This window comes from Aulostomus chinensis, chromosome 14 (genome assembly GCF_037954235.1).
Source record: "Aulostomus chinensis isolate RoL2024-O1b breed Wild chromosome 14, RoL_Achi_v1.0, whole genome shotgun sequence".
NCBI classification, from domain to species: Eukaryota; Metazoa; Chordata; class Actinopteri; order Syngnathiformes; family Aulostomidae; genus Aulostomus; species Aulostomus chinensis.
In genome coordinates, this window is record NC_141333.1 from 26,436,772 (window position 1) to 26,455,272 (window position 18,501).

General features: G+C 41.5%; 1 protein-coding gene across 7 annotated transcripts in view; it reads left to right on the forward strand.

Moving 5' to 3' along the window:
- Positions 1-158: 158 nt before the first annotated feature.
- Positions 159-18,501, forward strand: part of btbd8 (BTB domain containing 8) — a 27,372-nt gene continuing 9,029 nt past the window's right edge. Inside the window, exons 1-17 of one of the 7 annotated variants that reach the window (XM_086225222.1) lie at positions 159-197; positions 682-772; positions 1,038-1,156; positions 3,653-3,832; positions 5,684-5,802; positions 6,108-6,222; positions 8,190-8,279; positions 9,393-9,473; positions 9,559-9,655; positions 9,896-9,984; positions 11,305-11,407; positions 11,838-12,020; positions 12,114-12,263; positions 14,850-14,982; positions 15,892-15,953; positions 16,659-17,202; positions 17,648-17,735. In XM_086225222.1, coding sequence (XP_086081348.1) covers positions 1,053-1,156; positions 3,653-3,832; positions 5,684-5,802; positions 6,108-6,222; positions 8,190-8,279; positions 9,393-9,473; positions 9,559-9,655; positions 9,896-9,984; positions 11,305-11,407; positions 11,838-12,020; positions 12,114-12,263; positions 14,850-14,982; positions 15,892-15,953; positions 16,659-17,202; positions 17,648-17,735 — 2,138 coding nt within the window. In that variant the 5' untranslated portion in view covers positions 159-197; positions 682-772; positions 1,038-1,052. Of the gene's footprint in view, positions 198-450; positions 773-1,037; positions 1,157-3,652; positions 3,833-3,862; positions 5,803-6,107; positions 6,223-8,189; positions 8,280-9,392; positions 9,474-9,558; positions 9,656-9,895; positions 9,985-11,304; positions 11,408-11,837; positions 12,021-12,113; positions 12,264-14,849; positions 14,983-15,891; positions 15,954-16,658; positions 17,203-17,647; positions 17,736-18,501 lie in introns of those variants that run through there. The other 6 variants (XM_086225227.1, XM_086225226.1, XM_086225225.1 and 3 more) reach the window with 6 other exon arrangements.

Consider the following 18,501-nt stretch of genomic DNA (forward strand, 5'->3'; position numbering starts at 1 on the left):
ACTTAACAACATTTAAGAATTATTTACAGCACAAATGTTGTCAACGTATACCCGTGGAGTTTATTGTTAAACTTTTCTTTCTCCTAGTTTCGGTGCAGAACGTGAAGGCATCATTATTGGTACGCTCAGTTTTACTGCGCATGTGCAGTTGTAGTCAAGTTTCTCCTGGCAGTGCTGCAGCGATGTCAACAACGTCGGTCAGTGGGTCAGCCCTACACAATTATTGTCCATTAATATCTGCTACCTCAGTTCATACTGACAGAAAGTTGTCGTTTGCAATTCATTAATATTGTGTTTTTAAATCACAAGATATTCAGAGTTTAAGTTTAAAGAATGAAACAAATGTTACCTCCTCCTAGCTGATGTTAGCTAGCGCCAGCATGCTAGCGGCGAGGAGAAAACGATTGTGATGGGGTAGTGTGTGTCCAGCGAAGCGATACATGTGAGGGCATGCGAAGGGATCTGTGTGCAAGTGAAAGAATGATTAAATATGCTTCATATTCATTAAGGGTTACCTGGAAGTAAATGAAACTGGAACGGAATGAAACGTTTGTTATTGGTGATGTGTTTTCCTTGGGATCTAGCGGAAGTTAGTTGCCACTTAAGTGTCATGGTCTTTTTATAAGCAATTTAAAAATTATTCGTCACATGAGAATGACTATATGTGTTTAATTGTTGCAGACAAATTTCAAATTTCCATTGGCACGAGCAAAACAGCGACTCTATGGAGTTTAACGACCTGTCAATTTAAGCGAGACACTGGTGAGAAGAGGTACTGCACTCGTGACAGCATGTTCATCCATGTGCTGTCCCTGGATGAAATGGCATCATGTGTCTGGAAGGGCTTTAAATGAAAAGAAAAAAAATCAACTTTTTGTTTAATGAGACCAGCTGGCATTTTGGCACTCGAATAGTCAGTGTATATAGGTCCCGTTTCACTTAATTACCTCAGTATTTTTGTTTTGCGTGTCGCTCAGTGCTATTTAGTCGTCTTTACAGGCTGATGTGTTTGTTTTTTGGCCTTATCTGTGCTGTAGAGAAGGTAATAAACCATGATCACCACAGAGGCTGCAAGAGAGTTCCAGGCCAAAGAGCGCAAATACAAAGATCAGCTGAAACGATGTTTATCATCTGCCTTGTCTGCAGACTTCAACAGGTAAGGCCCACGTGAAAGTGTTTTCCCATCTTAGTCCAAGCAAGATTAGGCAAGACTGTATGTTCTTGCGTTTGTATCTTAAAGTTGATGATAAAAGTCTGCGAAAACAGCTGCACTCACGTGCTGGTACGATGACACACAAACATTCAACGAAGCAAACACACATGCAAGAGTGAATACAGGAGTCTTGTTGCAGCTTTTTCTTGTTTCATGTGTATTCCCAATGTGTGTGTCCTTTGATATTTGTTGCATATTTAGATTTTGAGCCTTTGATGTGCTTTGTCATCAGGGGGGCAGAAACTAATCTGATACTCTTACTTAAATATTGGTTATCCATCAATTTAACATGATTTTCTGACAATTTATACTTCATAAGATTATTTGATTAATGGTGAAAATACACAGCAGATTGAGCAAAAATGGAAATATTAGAGCTGCCTGGCAATTAAAATAAATCCAAATTAATCATATATACCTATTTTGGCATTAACAAGCATGTTAAAATATTTAAATTCCAGTAGCTTTTGGTAAATGTGTGAAAAAATAAATCAATAAAGTTTAGAGATTGAAATTTTATATAATTTGAAAAAAATATAATTTTATATTTTACATCGTTAAGAACACTTCACTGTTCATGCTTTCATCTTTGTGTTAGGAACAACTGAGCATGTTCAGAATGTGGGGTCCTTAATTTCCTCCAGTTTATTGCTGCCCTCCACTGGTCACTCGCATCTTTCCATTTTCATGTTAAATGTACATACAGGGTTAGCGGTCAAGGGCATGAAAAACTGCGCCCATTTCCTAGTGCTTTTTTTTTTTATTACAATTGATTAAATTATTAAAATGTATCTTTCATTGAAACATATAAATCTGTACAGCAGTTTAGTTCCGGAATAATCCCAGAAATTGAAAAAAAATGCACTAAAGGAAGGTGTGGTCTACTATACATTTATTAACAGTGTTAAAATTAGTTGTGCTAAATTTGGCTGTAGATCCAAGGATCTATCCACAATTCAAGATTCAATCCACAGTTCAAGATTTAATGTGCGCGTGAACTGCAAATTTTGTTTCCTTAAAGAAACACAGATGGCTTGTCAGGTCCAGGCACAGGCACTACTGACCATGTATGTCGGCAGAGCCATGTTTGTTATTTATTCATCTCGGCTTAATGTGAGTGTTATTCTTTTTTTTTTTTTACCGTCTTAATGTACACACCAAGTGGAAACTGTGACCTAAAATACTGCATTACAAATGTAACAATAGGCTTGCTGAAGTGTTACACTCCTTATAATATGAGTAAAATATGTGAGGATAAAGTAAGTAGTAAAAAGATGCCTCCGTCATGAGTTGTATCGCTGTTTGCCATTATTTAGTTAATGAATCCAGTTTCTGTCTCAGCAAATGTTTGTATCAGTTTGAATCATTTCACAGACAGGCTGGTCTAACCTGCTATGAGACACTAGAATTAGATTTCTCCATGAGTCCATGTATGATGATGCCACAACAAATGAATGAGTTACTTGTAAACTCCTATGACTTTAGGCTCTTAGCTTGTTTGTTCAATGAATATGAGTTGAAGCAGAGCTGTAAAAGCCTCCTCTAAGCAGCTCCACACTCACTGTGTTTGGACAAGCATAACAACTCAATAACTGAGAATAAAAGAAGACAAACTTAAGCAGCTGATGGAATTTTGTGCAATGGAGAAAGTAAATCCAGCTCTTCATGACATAAGTTGTTACATTTGTTACACATAGTTAAAGAGCTGCTGAAGTGTTTTACCTCTGATCGTAGAATCAGTAGAGGAGGAATATAAATCTCGTCATGTGACAGTAAATTTTACAGACGCCTGTAATTTCACAGGAGAGTAACTCATGCGGTCTCTGGCTTTGAGTTGAAAGGAATGGGAGTCTTCTTGCTGCATGAGAGGCTCATCGATTTCATTTCACCTAAATGGAAACAGCACCAGCATTTGAACTCATACTAGCCACTTGGCCTCAAGTAGAGTGATTTTTGGGTCACCCATATCAGTCACTGAGGCAGGAGCTAATGATGGGGAAGATGAAAAGCCCTGCCTCAGGACGGTAATTGTGCTACTCCGAAGTGGAAAAATAGGCCATCAAATTCATCTTAGAATGTTATAGATCTTCACTGGTTGTTAAGTAGGGCTCTTGGAATTTAGAAATGCGGAAAACACGGAGGGAGTTAGATTGTACAAGTAGAATAAACTGTAAAACGCACAATAATGTTGAATTGGGAAGTGTGGATTTTTGTGCAGGACCTTAGGAAATAATAAAACGGAAAAATGATGCTCACTCACTCACTTTCACTCACTCGCTCATTTCACTCAGCACGACTACATTTAGTACTTTATTAAACTGTTGACGTTTATTCATCCTCCATATGATTAGACATCATTTTTATCCAAAGTTGAATAGAAACAGTTTTCAGATTAATTATAGTTCTTGAAAGAGAATGTGATCAATTGTGTTTCCTCAGGTTGCTTCAGGAGGAACTGGAGGCTGATGTTTGTGTTATTGCTGGTTCAGAGTCATTGCGCGCACACAGAGCTGTGCTGCTGGCCAGAGCCCCTCATGTCCTACAGGGACGAATGCACAAAGACCCCGTCATCATCCATCTGCCTGACAGTGAAGTCGCTGGGCTGAAAGATTTCATCAGGTAGGAAGCAAGTCCCTCGTCGCTGGATACATTATGAGATGGTTTCTTTTTCTGTTTTTTTTTTCCCGCTTAATCACAGACAGAGGGCGCTAGGTGCACCATTAAGAAGCAGCTGGATTTCCTCTAGCTTGTGCTTTGTATTGGTTTCAAGGAGCTTTGCAAGTCTTGGCAATACTGTCAAATAATAAATTGCATCATGTTTTTATCTTGGTGTCAGACAGTGTCAAGTACCTAGTTTTCATCGAAGCATTGCTGTTTTTTCACATAGCTGTTTTTTTTTTTTTTTCTCAAGATAACCACTCACCAAAACGGCAAGTTGCACACTATATTTCACTCCAGAGGAGCAAAGTATGATCCTTCACAAATATGAGGATCAGAAATCCATAATGCAAACTAGTGGTCACACAGTTGCTGTGGCCAAAGCAGGAAGGAGAGCTGGCAACAAATGGTAGACTATGAATGTACAAATTAATGGTCTTTTTGGTATCACTGTTCCATCATTTAAGCACAAGTAGATTCAACTACAGTAATCACATTTGATTGCTGTTGAATGAATGGGTGGCGTAGATTATGGCTATGAATCAACATAAGTGCCACTATTTCAGCTACAGCTGGGTCTTAATACATAAATGTGCCAGCTGCGCAAACACAGTAGAGATACATTGTCTCACTGGCTATATACTATAGACTTCCACTATGTGATTAATCCTCTTAGCAGAAAAATCTATATTGTTCACAGAAGTGCTCATCAGCAAAGACCAAGGGGGTTTTTCTGTCTCGAAGAACCCTGGAACTACCGAGAGACTCGATCGCAGGCAAGATCCTAGGATAGTATGTTTGCTGATTAAGTCATATGGGACAATATGAAATCTTTCTCTCACCATCACACAGTGTGATACCTAATAAATTGTGCTATCACACAGTTTGTTTAGAAGAGCGCTCTTTGTCTGTATCATTAACAATTTGGTGGCAGCAGCTTTGGTCAAGAAGTGGAACAGCCCTCTCACTAATATCTCAGACTATTAACCAGTAGTTAACGTGTAACTCTTTCCCTCTGATCACAGTAAGCTGTATTTTAAATGAATATGAATGGTTTACGCTGCACGTGCTTAGAGGACCATCAGAATGGTCTCTGAACAATCCTCCAGGCAGGTTTACGCTGCACCTCCAGCTCAAGCTGAGTTGAACCTGTGCACAATCTGACACCTGACATGACATTGGATCATAGCCTCAGCTCACGTCCACTTTGACAAACGCCAAGATTTCAGAGGAAATGATTGCACACCGAACGTATACCCATTCCCTATCATAAATGAGGGCCAATGTGTGTTTACTTTTGATCTGTTGCCCACGGTTTAGCTTGAGTTTCGGCACTCCAAAGAAAAAAGTTTGGGCAGCCTTGTGCTAGAGATGACTTGAATTTTCTTTCAAAATTTCAGAGCTTGCAAGCCTGTTTTTCCAGACCTGGAAATCTCAAAAAGCAGCAAATCCTTACTTTTCAGAGTTAGGAACCAGCAAATTTTTAATCTTTTTAAAAAAAATGTTGTTGTTTTTTTACTGACGGGAATTAGCATGTACCTAAATTGTCAGCAGGTAATTGTCTTTTAATAGATTAATTGTCGTAGCTCTAACTTTGATATGTTCTCTGCTGTTAGGTATTACTACAGGTGGTCTACACTGCTGTCACTTCCTGAAGTGTCTCTTTGTGGTAGCTTGAAAATTCTGAGTGGTTTAGGCTGTAGCTGGTGGAAGTGTAATAGTCGTTGCGGTGCATTAATCGAAAGGAAAGTGTAATCTCAAAAGGTGTAAAAAGCCTGCGTCTCATTAACCTTCGGAGCCTCTCCCCTGCAGTCAGATATATACAGCAGAGGGGAGCATGCGCCAGGCTGTCCCAGACTTGCAGGACGCTGAGCCAGAAAATACCCAGTGTGCCCCAGATGCCACACATCTGCATAGTCCCGCTGACTCAGGTAAACAGATCAACATGCTTCTCCTTGGGAGTTTTATTTTGGTTTGTATGACCTTTCAACCTCATCTCCATTCCACATTCTTCACACGTTGTAATCCTCACCATAATCCACTTTAGAGCTAATCGCATTTGTGTCTCACACAGAAGACACGCATTTGTGGTCAGTATGAACAATTCAAGATGAAATTTGTCATATGTTTTTAAGATATTCACAGTATTCACAGTTTGTGTTGTTAATAGCTACGCACACTCAATCTTTCTCTTAATCACAGTCCTCCTCCTTGCTGTCAATCTCACTCTCTCCAGATACGGTTCTTGAACCAGCGTCAGGCCTTGGAGCTGACCTGATGCATCTCTACCAGAGCAGAGAGCTGAGTGACATCACCATCCAAGTGGCGGAGCAGTTCTTCTCCTGCCACAGGTTCAGATTCTTTATTTTGCCTCTCACACCTCTGTGTCAAAACATCTTGAATATAATTGCACCATATTCCAACTCTTTTAAAAAAGGAATCTTGTTTATTTCAGTCACATTAACCAGATGTAACACTCTACACCTGAGTTCAGACATCTGCTGCTGACTTATGGAGCAGCAGTGGGTGGCCATTCAGTGATGCAGAGGCAGGAGTACAGCTAGTAACCATGGAGACCAGTTTCTCCCAGCTTACGCTCAGGGGATCAGCCAGCCAGTCAGAGAAGAAGCTGGATTTTTTTTGGGGGGGGGGGGGTGCTTCACTGCAGTGGTCTGTGTGATGGCTTATAGTGGTAGTTGCTGCGATAACCACCCAAATGCCACGGCCCAGTCCCATAGTCCCACACACTTATATATCAGTCTCTAATGGGTGGCTCCCAGTGCTGGAGCAGGGTGTGGAAAGATTCTCACTCCATTTGCTGAAAAATAAGTCACAAGAAAATTTTTCATTTCAGTTGATATCGATATGACCTCTTTTAATAGATCAGGAGAAAAAAACTCTGGTAACCTCTTGTCAGAGTGGTGGCTGATCAATCTTCTTTTTATCCGTTTTTACTCACATTGGTTCTGTTGTTGTGTCGATAGTGCAATCCAACAACACACCTGTTAAATTATTGGCACTGTGCCTGTCACTTGTAATGCACTCCAGTATCAGGAGATGGGATAGGCTGCTTGTGAGCCAGGGAAAGAGCAAACCTGTGGTTTTATGATGGTTTACATTCATTTAAATGAAGTTATCTATATTCTATTGAATAACTTCCTCCATGATGACATGACCAATGCAAGGACCTATTGCTTATTTTTTAATTGCCCAGGCTTACGGATGCAACCCAAATGTGAGGCAGGTTAGAGGGCAAATAACGACTGATCTCCATGACATTAAGTCTCTGGAATATATCTGCAAATGCGCTGGGGCTTACTGATGCATTTGTAGGGATAAACTGTCAACTACATCATTTAATATCTGGGGTGGAGGATATTTTTTCCTCCTGCCTCATACATATGTGCCAGCCGTGTTACCTGGTGAGGTTTTAAACAGGACAGTGCAGTTGTTTGTGGAGGGTTTGGGAACACTTGACCTGGTGCTGAATTAATTAACCAGATTAAACTGCAAAGGATCATGGATGCATATTGATTTGATTAAATTATTTGTACGTATAATGGGAGACAAAAAAAGTGAAGTAAATTTCATGCATGGAGGGTTGCTTAACAACATGTGAAGCTATAGACAAAGAAATACAAAGATGTGGTGGTGGTGGTGGGGGGGGGGGTGTTCACGGCTCTCCTGGGCGTATATTTAACTTGGAGCTCATGGTGACTGACAGCAAAACTGTTCAAGCATGCTCACTGACAAACTCAAGTGTATGGTCCAGTAGAGTTCACAGCTGTACTGTATGTTTGTTTACCCCCAGACACCTTCAGCTAAAAACAAAGAACAAAACTATAACCCCTCTGGTTCTGCACGCCTTCGTGGTAGCATAGAGCTCATCTTGCTTGTATAGTCAGGTGAACCAACTTGCTCACACTCATCTACGCTCCCTTATGGTTGCAGCAGAATTGAAATGTTCTATTAAGTGTGTCTTAGTTCAAATTAAAGCGTTGGTGGATGATTGATGGTACGGCTGGATAAAGAAGATACGGATTATGTCAGATTATAAATTTGTATATATACTTGAGAGTTTACGAACACATATTTTTAGGCAGTTTTCCGGTTTTTATTAGTTGGTTGAGAGGGTCACCACTGGAGAGTAAAAACAGCTTTTTGAACTCAAAACACCGGCTTTTGCATACCTGTAAGGTTTTACCCACTTTGTGGGTGAAGTATTGCTAAGCACACAAAAATGTGGCGGACAACATACAAGATATTTAAATGATGAGTGCATCGGATTTTTTAACTGACTGCTTGACTGGGTTTCTAGGGCAATTCTATGCGCACGGTCCCACTACTTCCGAGCCATGCTGAGCGGGAGTTGGATGGAGAGCTCCAGACAGTGCATCACTCTGCAAGGGTAAGATTGCTATATCAGCATCATCATCCAGTGTTTCCCTGGGGTGGAGTTGCAGCAGCAGAACTGAAGCATGCACATGCAGGCGGTGTTGTTTTTTTCTATGTGTCCTGCTGGGAGGTTTTTATATGTCTGCTGGCTCAAGAAAGGCTCTTGTAGCCTTCAAATAAGACAAATAACATACATTTATCATTCTTCTTTAAGGGGAATCTTACTGAAAAAAAATCAGTGACAGCCCATCGAGATCTCTGCAAGGGAGTTTGTCCGATGTCTTTCATATTGACAGTTTATTAAGACCTGTCCCCAGGAAGATAAATACAGTTTGTTATTGTGGAATAGAGTTGTGTGCAACACGTATTACCGATAACATGTAAATTTTAGCTCAGAAAATATCTTGAAATAGAAATAAATAAAGGCCCAGTGTGGAAACCCTGCTGTCGGCATAATACTTAACCTTTATTTTACCAGGAATATTCCCTTCAAATGTCAGAATCTCCTTTGTAAAGGAATCTGAGATGAGTATAACTCACGTCAGTGTTGACATCTACCCAGGCCTCGTTGTTTATGTCATCGTGCTGATATTATCAGGGATATGCAGTGTCCTCAGCAAAAATAACATGACGTTGTCATCAGCAGATAAGCTGGATCAATATTGCTCCAGGCCTGTTCTAACAGTGCTTTATTTCATTCCTGAACAGCATGTGTGTCCGTAAATAATTTGTTAATAATTCATGCTTTTGCAACAACAGAGGTTCTATGGAACACCAGGTTTCACTCTCAATGCCATGCTTCAACTCAACACACCCTAACAAACACACACTTCAAGTGGAAATGCATTTGGCTCATTCAGATTGCTACCAACCAAGGCTGTCCTGTCTCCTCAGAGAGGCACATAGATGTCATCTCATCCTAGCTCCCACCTACTGTACCTACTGCTCCTGCAGAGAAAAGGGAAGCCCGAACGCTGCTTGATATGTGGATATAATGTATACAGCTTTCAGTAGTTTGCAGCCTTCATGGGAAAATATGCATATCTTAAAAAAAGGCATCTACCGCATACCTTTACTCATGTAGAGAGTGTTCAGGTGTGGTGTAATAACAGTTTTTTGCTCTCAGTTTAGGGCCAGAGGAGATGGAGGTCCTGCTCCAGTTCATGTATGGTGCCATTGTAGATCTGCCCTCCGGAGCCAGTGCCAGGTACTAAATGTGAGAAGTCTTTCCCCAAAATAGCATAGAAGCCCAGAAGACAAACTGACCTGCATTTGGTTGTTTTGTCCGATAGCCAGGTGGTGCTGGCAGCAGATATGCTGGGTTTGGAGGGGCTTAAAGATGTAGTGGAGATGATTCTGATCCGAGACTACTGCCGCTTCTTCCCCAAGGTCAGCGAGTGGATGCAATAAAGGATGGATTTCATAACTTGTCCATGTAAAAGCAAACAAGTTTAAGATGTGCAGCATTTCAATTTTTCAACACAAACATGATCATCTGTAATGTTAGTTACTTGTTTTTTCATTTCTCTACACAACTGTTGGCTTCTGTCCCATCTTACTCTGTACTTGTTATTCACTGTTTGTTTTCGTCACTCAAACAGCATTGTTGTCCATAATAACTGTTTACAGCCAATTGACGGGGTTCAGAGGACAGTCTTGGAGTGTCTGTCTCTCACACACGCCTTAGGTTTTCAAAATCTCCAAATGCAGTGTAAGAGGTGAGTGTTGCAACCTTTACATGAAAGGGTATAGAAAATAATCATGGGCTAGAAGTCAACCGAAGAATAATTCCATTTTAATTACAGTTCTTATTCTCAGGACTAGGTTGTAGTTGTTTTTGGGACACCCTGATCACTGGTGCCAACACGATGTGTTGTTTACTCTTTCAACAATATTTTTCAGTTGTTGTTTTTTTTGTCCCATCTAATTGCCATTGTTGCCAATTTAAAGTGACACCCAAAAAGTTTATTTTCAAGGACATTCATGTCTTGAGCTCACAAAGATGTTTTTCCACGGCTACATCACTTCTTTGTGACTCCAGTATGCAGAAGAAGCTAGGCATGCATACTGAGGTTAAGTTAATGGTGACTGCTAAAAAACAGCCTACGTTCAGCAAAACCAAAACAAAAAACAAAAAAAATCACCAAAATTCCACACATGGACGAGATGATTCAGTTGAATGCGCCAGCTGGTCACACTCGGTACGGTGGACAAGTGATCAGCCTGAAGCAAACTAACATTTTGAGTTTTCCTGTTGTTGCTGTAGTTGGTTACAATAGCTGGCTCTTGTTGCATTCTGGAGTGATGCAGATGGGAAAAAAATGCCTTGATGAGCTCAAGAAACCTATTTGGTGGCATTTAAAAGGCAAAATACTCTTTTTGGCTGAAGGATCATTTTAAGTTACATCAGCACCCTATGTCAAGTAAGTAGCATGGAGCTTTATCGTTCAGTGTGATTTTAGGTGATGAAGGGTCATGTAAATGTAAGGAATGTGTAACTTAAGGTTTTACCACCTGTAATCAATCAAAAGCACAAGCGAGCATATCAGTCCCGGGTGATATTGAAGTGAAAACTATGCATTGAGCATATTTCGAGGTGTATTTCACAGTGCTGCTCATCCTTGAAGCATTTGTCATTTCGAGTTTTTCTGTAGCTGATACCTCTGCAAGCGACCCATTACGTCACACTGCAGTGAGCAAGCAAGAAGTGTGTAAATGTAGGTCAGGGGGATAAGACGTGTTGAGCGAAGCTGTGAGCTGATCTTAATTTGAAGTGGTGTGTGTTAGGGCAGGAATGGCCTTGCCACGTTGTCTCTGATGAGTCATGCGATTATGACGGGGAACCGAGCTTTCCTTCTTTGTGCAGCAGTGCATTACTGACCCCGTCATCCTCCCTTGTTCTCTTGGTACCTCAAGCAAGTCTCTTAGGATCACACTGTGGGGACTCTGACTGACATTCCTGAGAATCTAAGCTATCCTGTTATAAACATTAAAATGTGTGCCCTAGAACATTGACTGAAGGACTTGCGTACTTTCAGGTGGGTTGCTGAACATTTTGTGAAGACCTGGTGTGAGAGAAACTTCTCCCTCTTGTCCCCTGAGCTCCACCGAACCTGTCTAGCGGCTGTAACTGAAACCATGGTGAGTCCTTCCCTTTCAAGCTCATCAACATTACCGTATTTATGTAATAGCACAAAATACCATCAAGTCCTTCTCCAGTGTTTTTCCACTGAAGGGAAATAGGGCCATGATCTAATAAAGGATGACCTTTATTAAATTCTCCTGCTAATTTAGGATTATGATGTGGATGTAGACATGGGAAATGATACAGGCTTGTTACTCATAATTGAGTCTCGGATCTTTGATCATTACACAGGAGGTGGTGTGCATCTGTGTGTAAAGCAAGACTTTTACTATTGTTCACTCCTGGTAAATACTGAGACTCAGCCAAGAACTACAATTGAGGGAATCCCTTCAATGATAAATATGTCCTGGATGGGAGTGATTTCATGTGAGATTATGCTTATTTGACTTTATTTTGTTTGGTCAGCTAATAGATTATTCTATTCAGACTGTGCAGAATGCTGTAGCCATGCTCTGTAGCACTGAGCAGTTGATTGGCAGTCTCCCAGAAGTCAAGTGGGCTCAACAGGTCAGGACTCTAGCCACAGAGCTGCAGGAAGAGAGCCTGCATGTTATTGTCCACAACCTACCCAAAGTCGTCCACACTCAGGCCTTCCAGGAGCTCCGAAGGGTAAGACAGTGGTGTAGTCATGGTAATCCACCCTTCCTGACTGTATATGCATTGAGAGAGCTGTTTTTCTCAGTGTTTGTCTTGTCATTACAGAGGGAAGAGTTTACCCGAGAGCCCACCTTGTTGAAGAAACTCTGTTCAGCTGTCAAAGAAGGCGTGACTGTAAACAACTGCTGTGATCTCTTTGCTGCTGTGCACGACCTGTGTGGCGAGGATGTGGAGGATGACTCTCACCTGGAGCAGGCAGGATGAAAACCCTTCTTTACTAAACCTTTTGTCTCTTTCAGCAGAGAGACCACACTGTGACCATTATGCTGCATTTATACCTAATTTGTGTTGTGCTCTTTGAATTAATGTAATCTGTTTACATTAAATCTATCCTATTTAATGCCAATAGAGTTGTGGGTAACAGATGAAGTTTGAGCAAAAAAAAAAATGAAGTCACTGATTTTTTCTAATGTATTTCTAAATCAAGGAAGGAAGTGTATAAGGTGCTCTTCTGAAAAAAGTAGCAAGTTTCCCTTGAGTTCTATTTTCTTGTACTTTAGTCTAGACCAGTTGTTGGATATTTGCAGCCTACAGGCCACAACTGGAACCCCCGGCAATGACATTTGACCTGCTTGATTATTTTGATAACCTGACTTTTAAAATTAATTGCGTTATCATTTTAATTGTCTGCAAAAACACAGACATTTTGAGCTGAATTAAAAGCCTCTATTCTCAAAAGTGCTGAATGAAACTCAAAACATTGTGCAGCTTGGAATGGCCCACATACGAGTGTCGGATTTGAAATCCATCCGCTAGCGCGTCTGTGTGTTTGGTAGTGGACCCTGGATAAAGAGGGGCCTGTTTCATTGAGGTAATGACACCATCTGTCAACTTGTCAGTCGCTAGTTCCCCCACAACTGTCACCTTTATCAGTTTAAAACTTCTGTCTGTCACTGGCCTGTTGTGCTGCTTTTGGTAACCCACTGTTGACTTTATGTTGAGATGTGATGCCTCGAACTGGGATGCTGCTGCGCTGTGCAGAGCTGCTGCCAGTACTTGAATTTTGCACATTGGTGCTTCTGTGCTATGCTGAGAAACAGAGAGTCTGTATCGTTGCCCCTGTCTCTGTTCTGCTGTTAATATCCCAGCAATAAACACCAGGAGAAAATTGCCGGCTGCGCCACTCACTCTCTTATTAAGAGCTAATGTCTCTCACCCATCTGCTGATCTCTCTCTCTCTCTCTCTCTCTCTCTCTCTCTCTCACACACAAAATAAGACTGTAGTTCAGTAGGACTCTAAAATATCACCGGTAGATATGAGTGGATGTGTTGATCCACACCATCCACTGCAACATTACACAAAATCTTAATCTCTGCATGATTCGAGTGACAAGTAACCATTTGGGATGAATATAGTTGTCTTTCCATTCTTCTTTGTATTCCTTATCTGTATCAACTTTGCTCTTCAGACTCTTTCAATAGTGACATTCTTCCTGTTAGCCACCAATGTTTAACATATTTACAAAAAAGACACGCTTTAACAGTCTTTTTCTCCAAAAAAATTCTAACTGGCCAGAGGACAAACTTAATTCCCGACTCCTGGTCTAAACCAATGGATCTGAGCTATTGTTGTGAACACAGCCGTGGTTTGACTTTATTTGAAATGTTGTCTGTCTGATGATGTATTTTCTTGTATCAGTTGCTCTTTATCAACAGGCAGAAGTATAATCCAATACAAGACCTGGCTAGGTCATTTTACACACTGGCAAAATCATGTAATGACAAGTATGACGTTCATCACATGGTACCCCAAAATACTTACCCGTAGCCTTTTTAACAAGATTAACAGAAAGCCCATAAATATATTGTTGCAGTTTTTCAGTAGAATCTGTAATCAGATATACCAATGTAAAGATATGGAATCCAGAGTGAGCAGTAGGCAATGGGACATTTTTCAGTAGACTTTGGATTATTGCAAGTAATAAGCTGTGGCAAAGGGTTTAAGTGAACCATTCAAAAATCCCACTGTCTGTAAGATGAGTGAACCAGGCAGTCGACATTACTAACATTTTTTGAAGTTTTAGGAATCATTCCTGCGCCACTTTATTAAAAATTAATAAAAACACTGTTCATGTAGCATCCCTCAGTATATACAATTCATCGCCTCTCAGCTATAGATTAAATCACCTATATTTAACAATACCTATGCTAAATGATACTGTATATGAGAATAAGACACAGTTGCCCTGTTAGTAACAGGAGCATCATCTATCCAGTCTCTCTAAAATGTGACCAGGAGCAGTTGTGGTTATTAAGATACAGAAAAGACTTGATAATTATAGCAATTTGATTTTGAAGTTGCAGGTCTCTGTCATTTCTATCAAGTATATAGAAGAGGTTGTTGGTTCTGTAATGCTCGTGTGGTGACTCCAGAGGAAAGTGACCTGGCTGCACCAGTTACAGACTGTACAGTATAGCTGACTGGATTAGACTGAGGGAGAGTGTGACATGTGCCAGCGGCCTTCACTAATCTGGCTGCGTGAAAGGGTGTGAGGGGTAAATGCAGTGGAAGAGGTAGACATAGCTCCTCCCCCCTTCCAGCCCTGTTTTCATAATCAGGCGTGGAAAGGGGAGTATGGACATCAACCAGTGACATGACTGATTTCGTTCAAGGGAGCTCAAGTGGATTCTGCCTCAGAGACTTAGGGCGGCGGGCAGGGATAGAGACAAGGGAGGGAGGAGGGGTATTTGTTGCCATGGTGAAAGGTTTTTCAAGCAGCTGCTGATTCGCTCGTGCCCTTCTCCATTCTTCTCCTTTCCCTCTCTCTCCTCTGTTACCAGCAGCCATTCAGGCGAGAGATTTGTACGCTACGCGGGCGGCTGTGGACCTTTCTGCTTCAGACCTTTTATGCAGTCCGCCACACGCAGGGATGGGAGACCTTGTCATCCAAACACAAAGAGAGGATACTCGCAGGTAAATTAGCAACTGTAAATCTGAGCTCTCTTTCTCTAATCAAACACAGGATGTTCATGCTGCAGTGTGTATGTGTAGACGCATGGGTTTTTTTTCTTCCAAGAAAACAGAGGCTCATTAGAAATGAACAGTATCCTTAAAAATGCCGCTGGCGGATAAACACTAAATGGATTCTTCCTAATTAGCTGCCTAGTCAAGTGCTAACCATTTTATTGTTTGGCCAGTCCTTTTTTTGAAGTATCTTTTCAGCTGTCATGGGTGGACGAGTGCACGCTAACACGGTAAATGCACCAGATGCGCCATGCTTGTTTCTAATGGGTGGGATTGAAAGGCTTAAATACTGTCGTTTGGAGTCTGCAGCATGATAGGACTCTGCCTCAAGTCCAAATAATATGATGCTTCCTTGCTGTTGAGCAAGTAATGTGTTGAAATGCACAGCATGAATAATTTATTGGGATGGTATCAGCGTGCGCCTGTTACTGGCACATTTCTTGTCGTTGAAATCAGATTCCAGGTCTCACTTGCAAACATCAAGAATGCACCTTGGCCAATAAATGTCACCACAGTTTTTTATTAAGCCACATAGTCGGTATGAAATTGTCTGTGCGTGAAATAAAGAAGCAGTTCTGCTATGTTAGAAGTAGCTTCCCTTTTGCATGACTGACTGATCCATTTCATGTTTGTTTTTGTTATGGTCAGATGGTAGAGCCCTGGGTGTGGAAATGGGACTTTGTGAATGAAAAGAATGGCGTTTCAATCTCGCATAATGTGGGACTAAGGTAGTTAGCTGAGTGAAACTGGTACAGCCCTGTCATCTGTGTTATGAATAGATTTGAACATTATGTGTGGGAGTAAAAACATCAGTTGATTAATTGATGATTTGCCCTTCCCTTTATTTTGTTTCCACAGATGCTATCGATAAAGGGGACAACCGAAGACTTGCCAAAAAGCCTGTATTCACAAGCTCACAGGTAATGTCATTTCTAACAGTGCTTCGACTTTTTAATTTTAGTCTTGTTTTTCTAATTTCTGACTAAAAGTCAGCTACTGATGGGATGTGTAGCTGTTTTTGCCCAGACAAACCTATGTAAATTACTGGCATCCCTATTTATGATTACAGCAGCTGGTGATCCAGTGCTATATATAGAAAAGAGATATAGAATGAAAAGAACAACAGAGCATTTCTAAACAGATTTGTAGCAAAGATAAGCCTGGCTGATCCAGGCAGGGATGAGAGCAGCAGACCCTGGGTCTACGAGGAACTGGCTTGATAGAGTCGAAAACAGAAGCTTTCTGTCTCTCTCTTGAGGTTCTTAGGGCTGATTGTCTGATCTTGTAAAAGAGGTATCCAATGCACATTCACTCCAGGATCTTTATTTGTATAACCTAGCTCATAATAAGATACTAGTCAAGAATATTTCATGTCCGTCAAACATTTGAAATAACAAAAAAGTGCTTCACAAACAAGAGCAAAACACACAGAGAAGTTAAAAAAACAACGCACTTGCGAGTCCATGCAGACTCAGGCATGAAATACGAACAGTAATCACATATGAAATGAGTAGGAAATTATTATAAGAGCACATAATTAGGACTATTTTAAACCACTTCAGGGTTATTTGCTGACTGACATGTGATACATTCATCTATATGATTTTTTTTTATATACATTGCAGCAAAGGGCTATAAAATGCCCCTCCCCTGCACCTGAGATTTCTCCTGTTCTCAGGAGTCAAAGGGTGTCCAACTACAGTAGTTCGTCCCACCGTTGCACGACATCAGCCATGAAGTCTGATGGACTGGGGACAGCGAACAAACCAGGGGATTCAACAACATCCAAGGCAAAACACTTGAAGAAGTCAGGAGACAGGAGTGTAGCACCAAAATCAAAGACTGCTTCAACTGGCACGCCAGTTGTCAATGGTACAGGAGCTCCAGGGGCCAGGCGAGATGTGGCAAGTGCTAATGGGCTCAGAAACTCTCAAAGGGCTAAAGAGCCAGAAAAGAAGCCAAACCCAGGTGCAAGGCCAAAAACCTCTCCCCCGAGCTGCACATCTTCAAGCCAGACTGCTGCGATGAAGGCTCAGAAGAGCTCAACTGGAAAGGCAGACAGCAGTGCTTGCACCACCCAAGCTCAGCCCAGTGCTTCATCTACATCAGAATGTGCCTCACCAGAGAATGGCGCCAGCAGCCCTCGCAGTGACACCCTTTCCATCCCAGGTTTACATTTTTAACGACTTCTATGCATTTAATCATTTTAACAAGCAGCAACTGCAATGTAGGGAGTTAAGTCTGCTTCAAGCATAAAACTGTAGCAGAAATATGAAAGGACCTGCAGCTTAATTAATATGATGAAAGCTGAGAGGCGCTTTCGGAATGCGAGGGCAGTGTCATGCATGAATGTTTGATTATTGGGATAACAAAACACACGAGGTTGTCCTTGGACTAACAGCAGAGGTCAAAGCCTTATACTGCTGTCGCAGTAGGGAGGACAGGAGAGTCTCTTTATCACAACCCATGAGTGACTGGCTTAGACTATAAATATAAGTTGTCAGAACTGCACATGTAGTACATGTGTTGTTTTGGTTTATTATAATCCAAACTGTCTGCCCCTGGCAAACTGTTTACAGCCATTTGACTTGTGATTTATGTTCTGTGTCTTAAGCAGGAAAGGTGAAACACAAAGTTCAGGAGGTGACCAAATCCCCACTGACAAAAGCTGCTCAGAAATCAGATTCAACAAAGACCAGCAGGTGAGCTTCACTCATATACTTGTGATGATCAGCAGTGTGCTGGCCTTGTTGCATCTTCAATGAAATGGGAAGTGTAACATCCAACGGCCCTCTTTCATGGCCTGTCACTTAACTCTTGCATATTTGTCTCGGGACTGAAAGTGCGACTATAAAATTAAATTGAATCATCTTAGGGCGTCTATACCAGGGAGCAGGAAGCAAGTCATTAAGTATTCGCAGAAGATCTTTTGAGCAGAGCCACATTTGGGTTCCAACCCACCAGTGGGTTGCGGAGTGTAAAAAACTTTCAGGGAAAACACAGAATTTCCGATCCTCACTGTCCCCTCGCAGCAAGAAGGTTCAAGCTCCTGCTTGAGCACAGGATCTTTCTGTGTGAGTCTCCATGTTCTCCCTGTTCCTGTGTGGGTTCTCTCTGGGTACTCCAGCTTCCTCCCACAGTCCAAAGACATCAAGAGGGGACGAGGCTAATTGAATACTCTCAATCAGGGGTGGACAACCATGTGCCATGGAGGGCCGTGTGTATGCAGGTTTTCCTTCCAACCAAACACTTCAACAGGTGATTTCACTGATTAACACACCTTCAGCCACAGAAGAGTGTTAATCAGTGAAATCACCTGTTGAAGTGTTTGGTTGGAAGGAAAACCTGCATACACACGGCCCTCCATGGCACATGGTTGTCCACCCCTGCTCTAAATTGACCGTAGGTGTGACTGTGAGTGTGAATGGTTGTCTGTCTCTATGTGTTGGCCCTGTGATGGACTGGTGA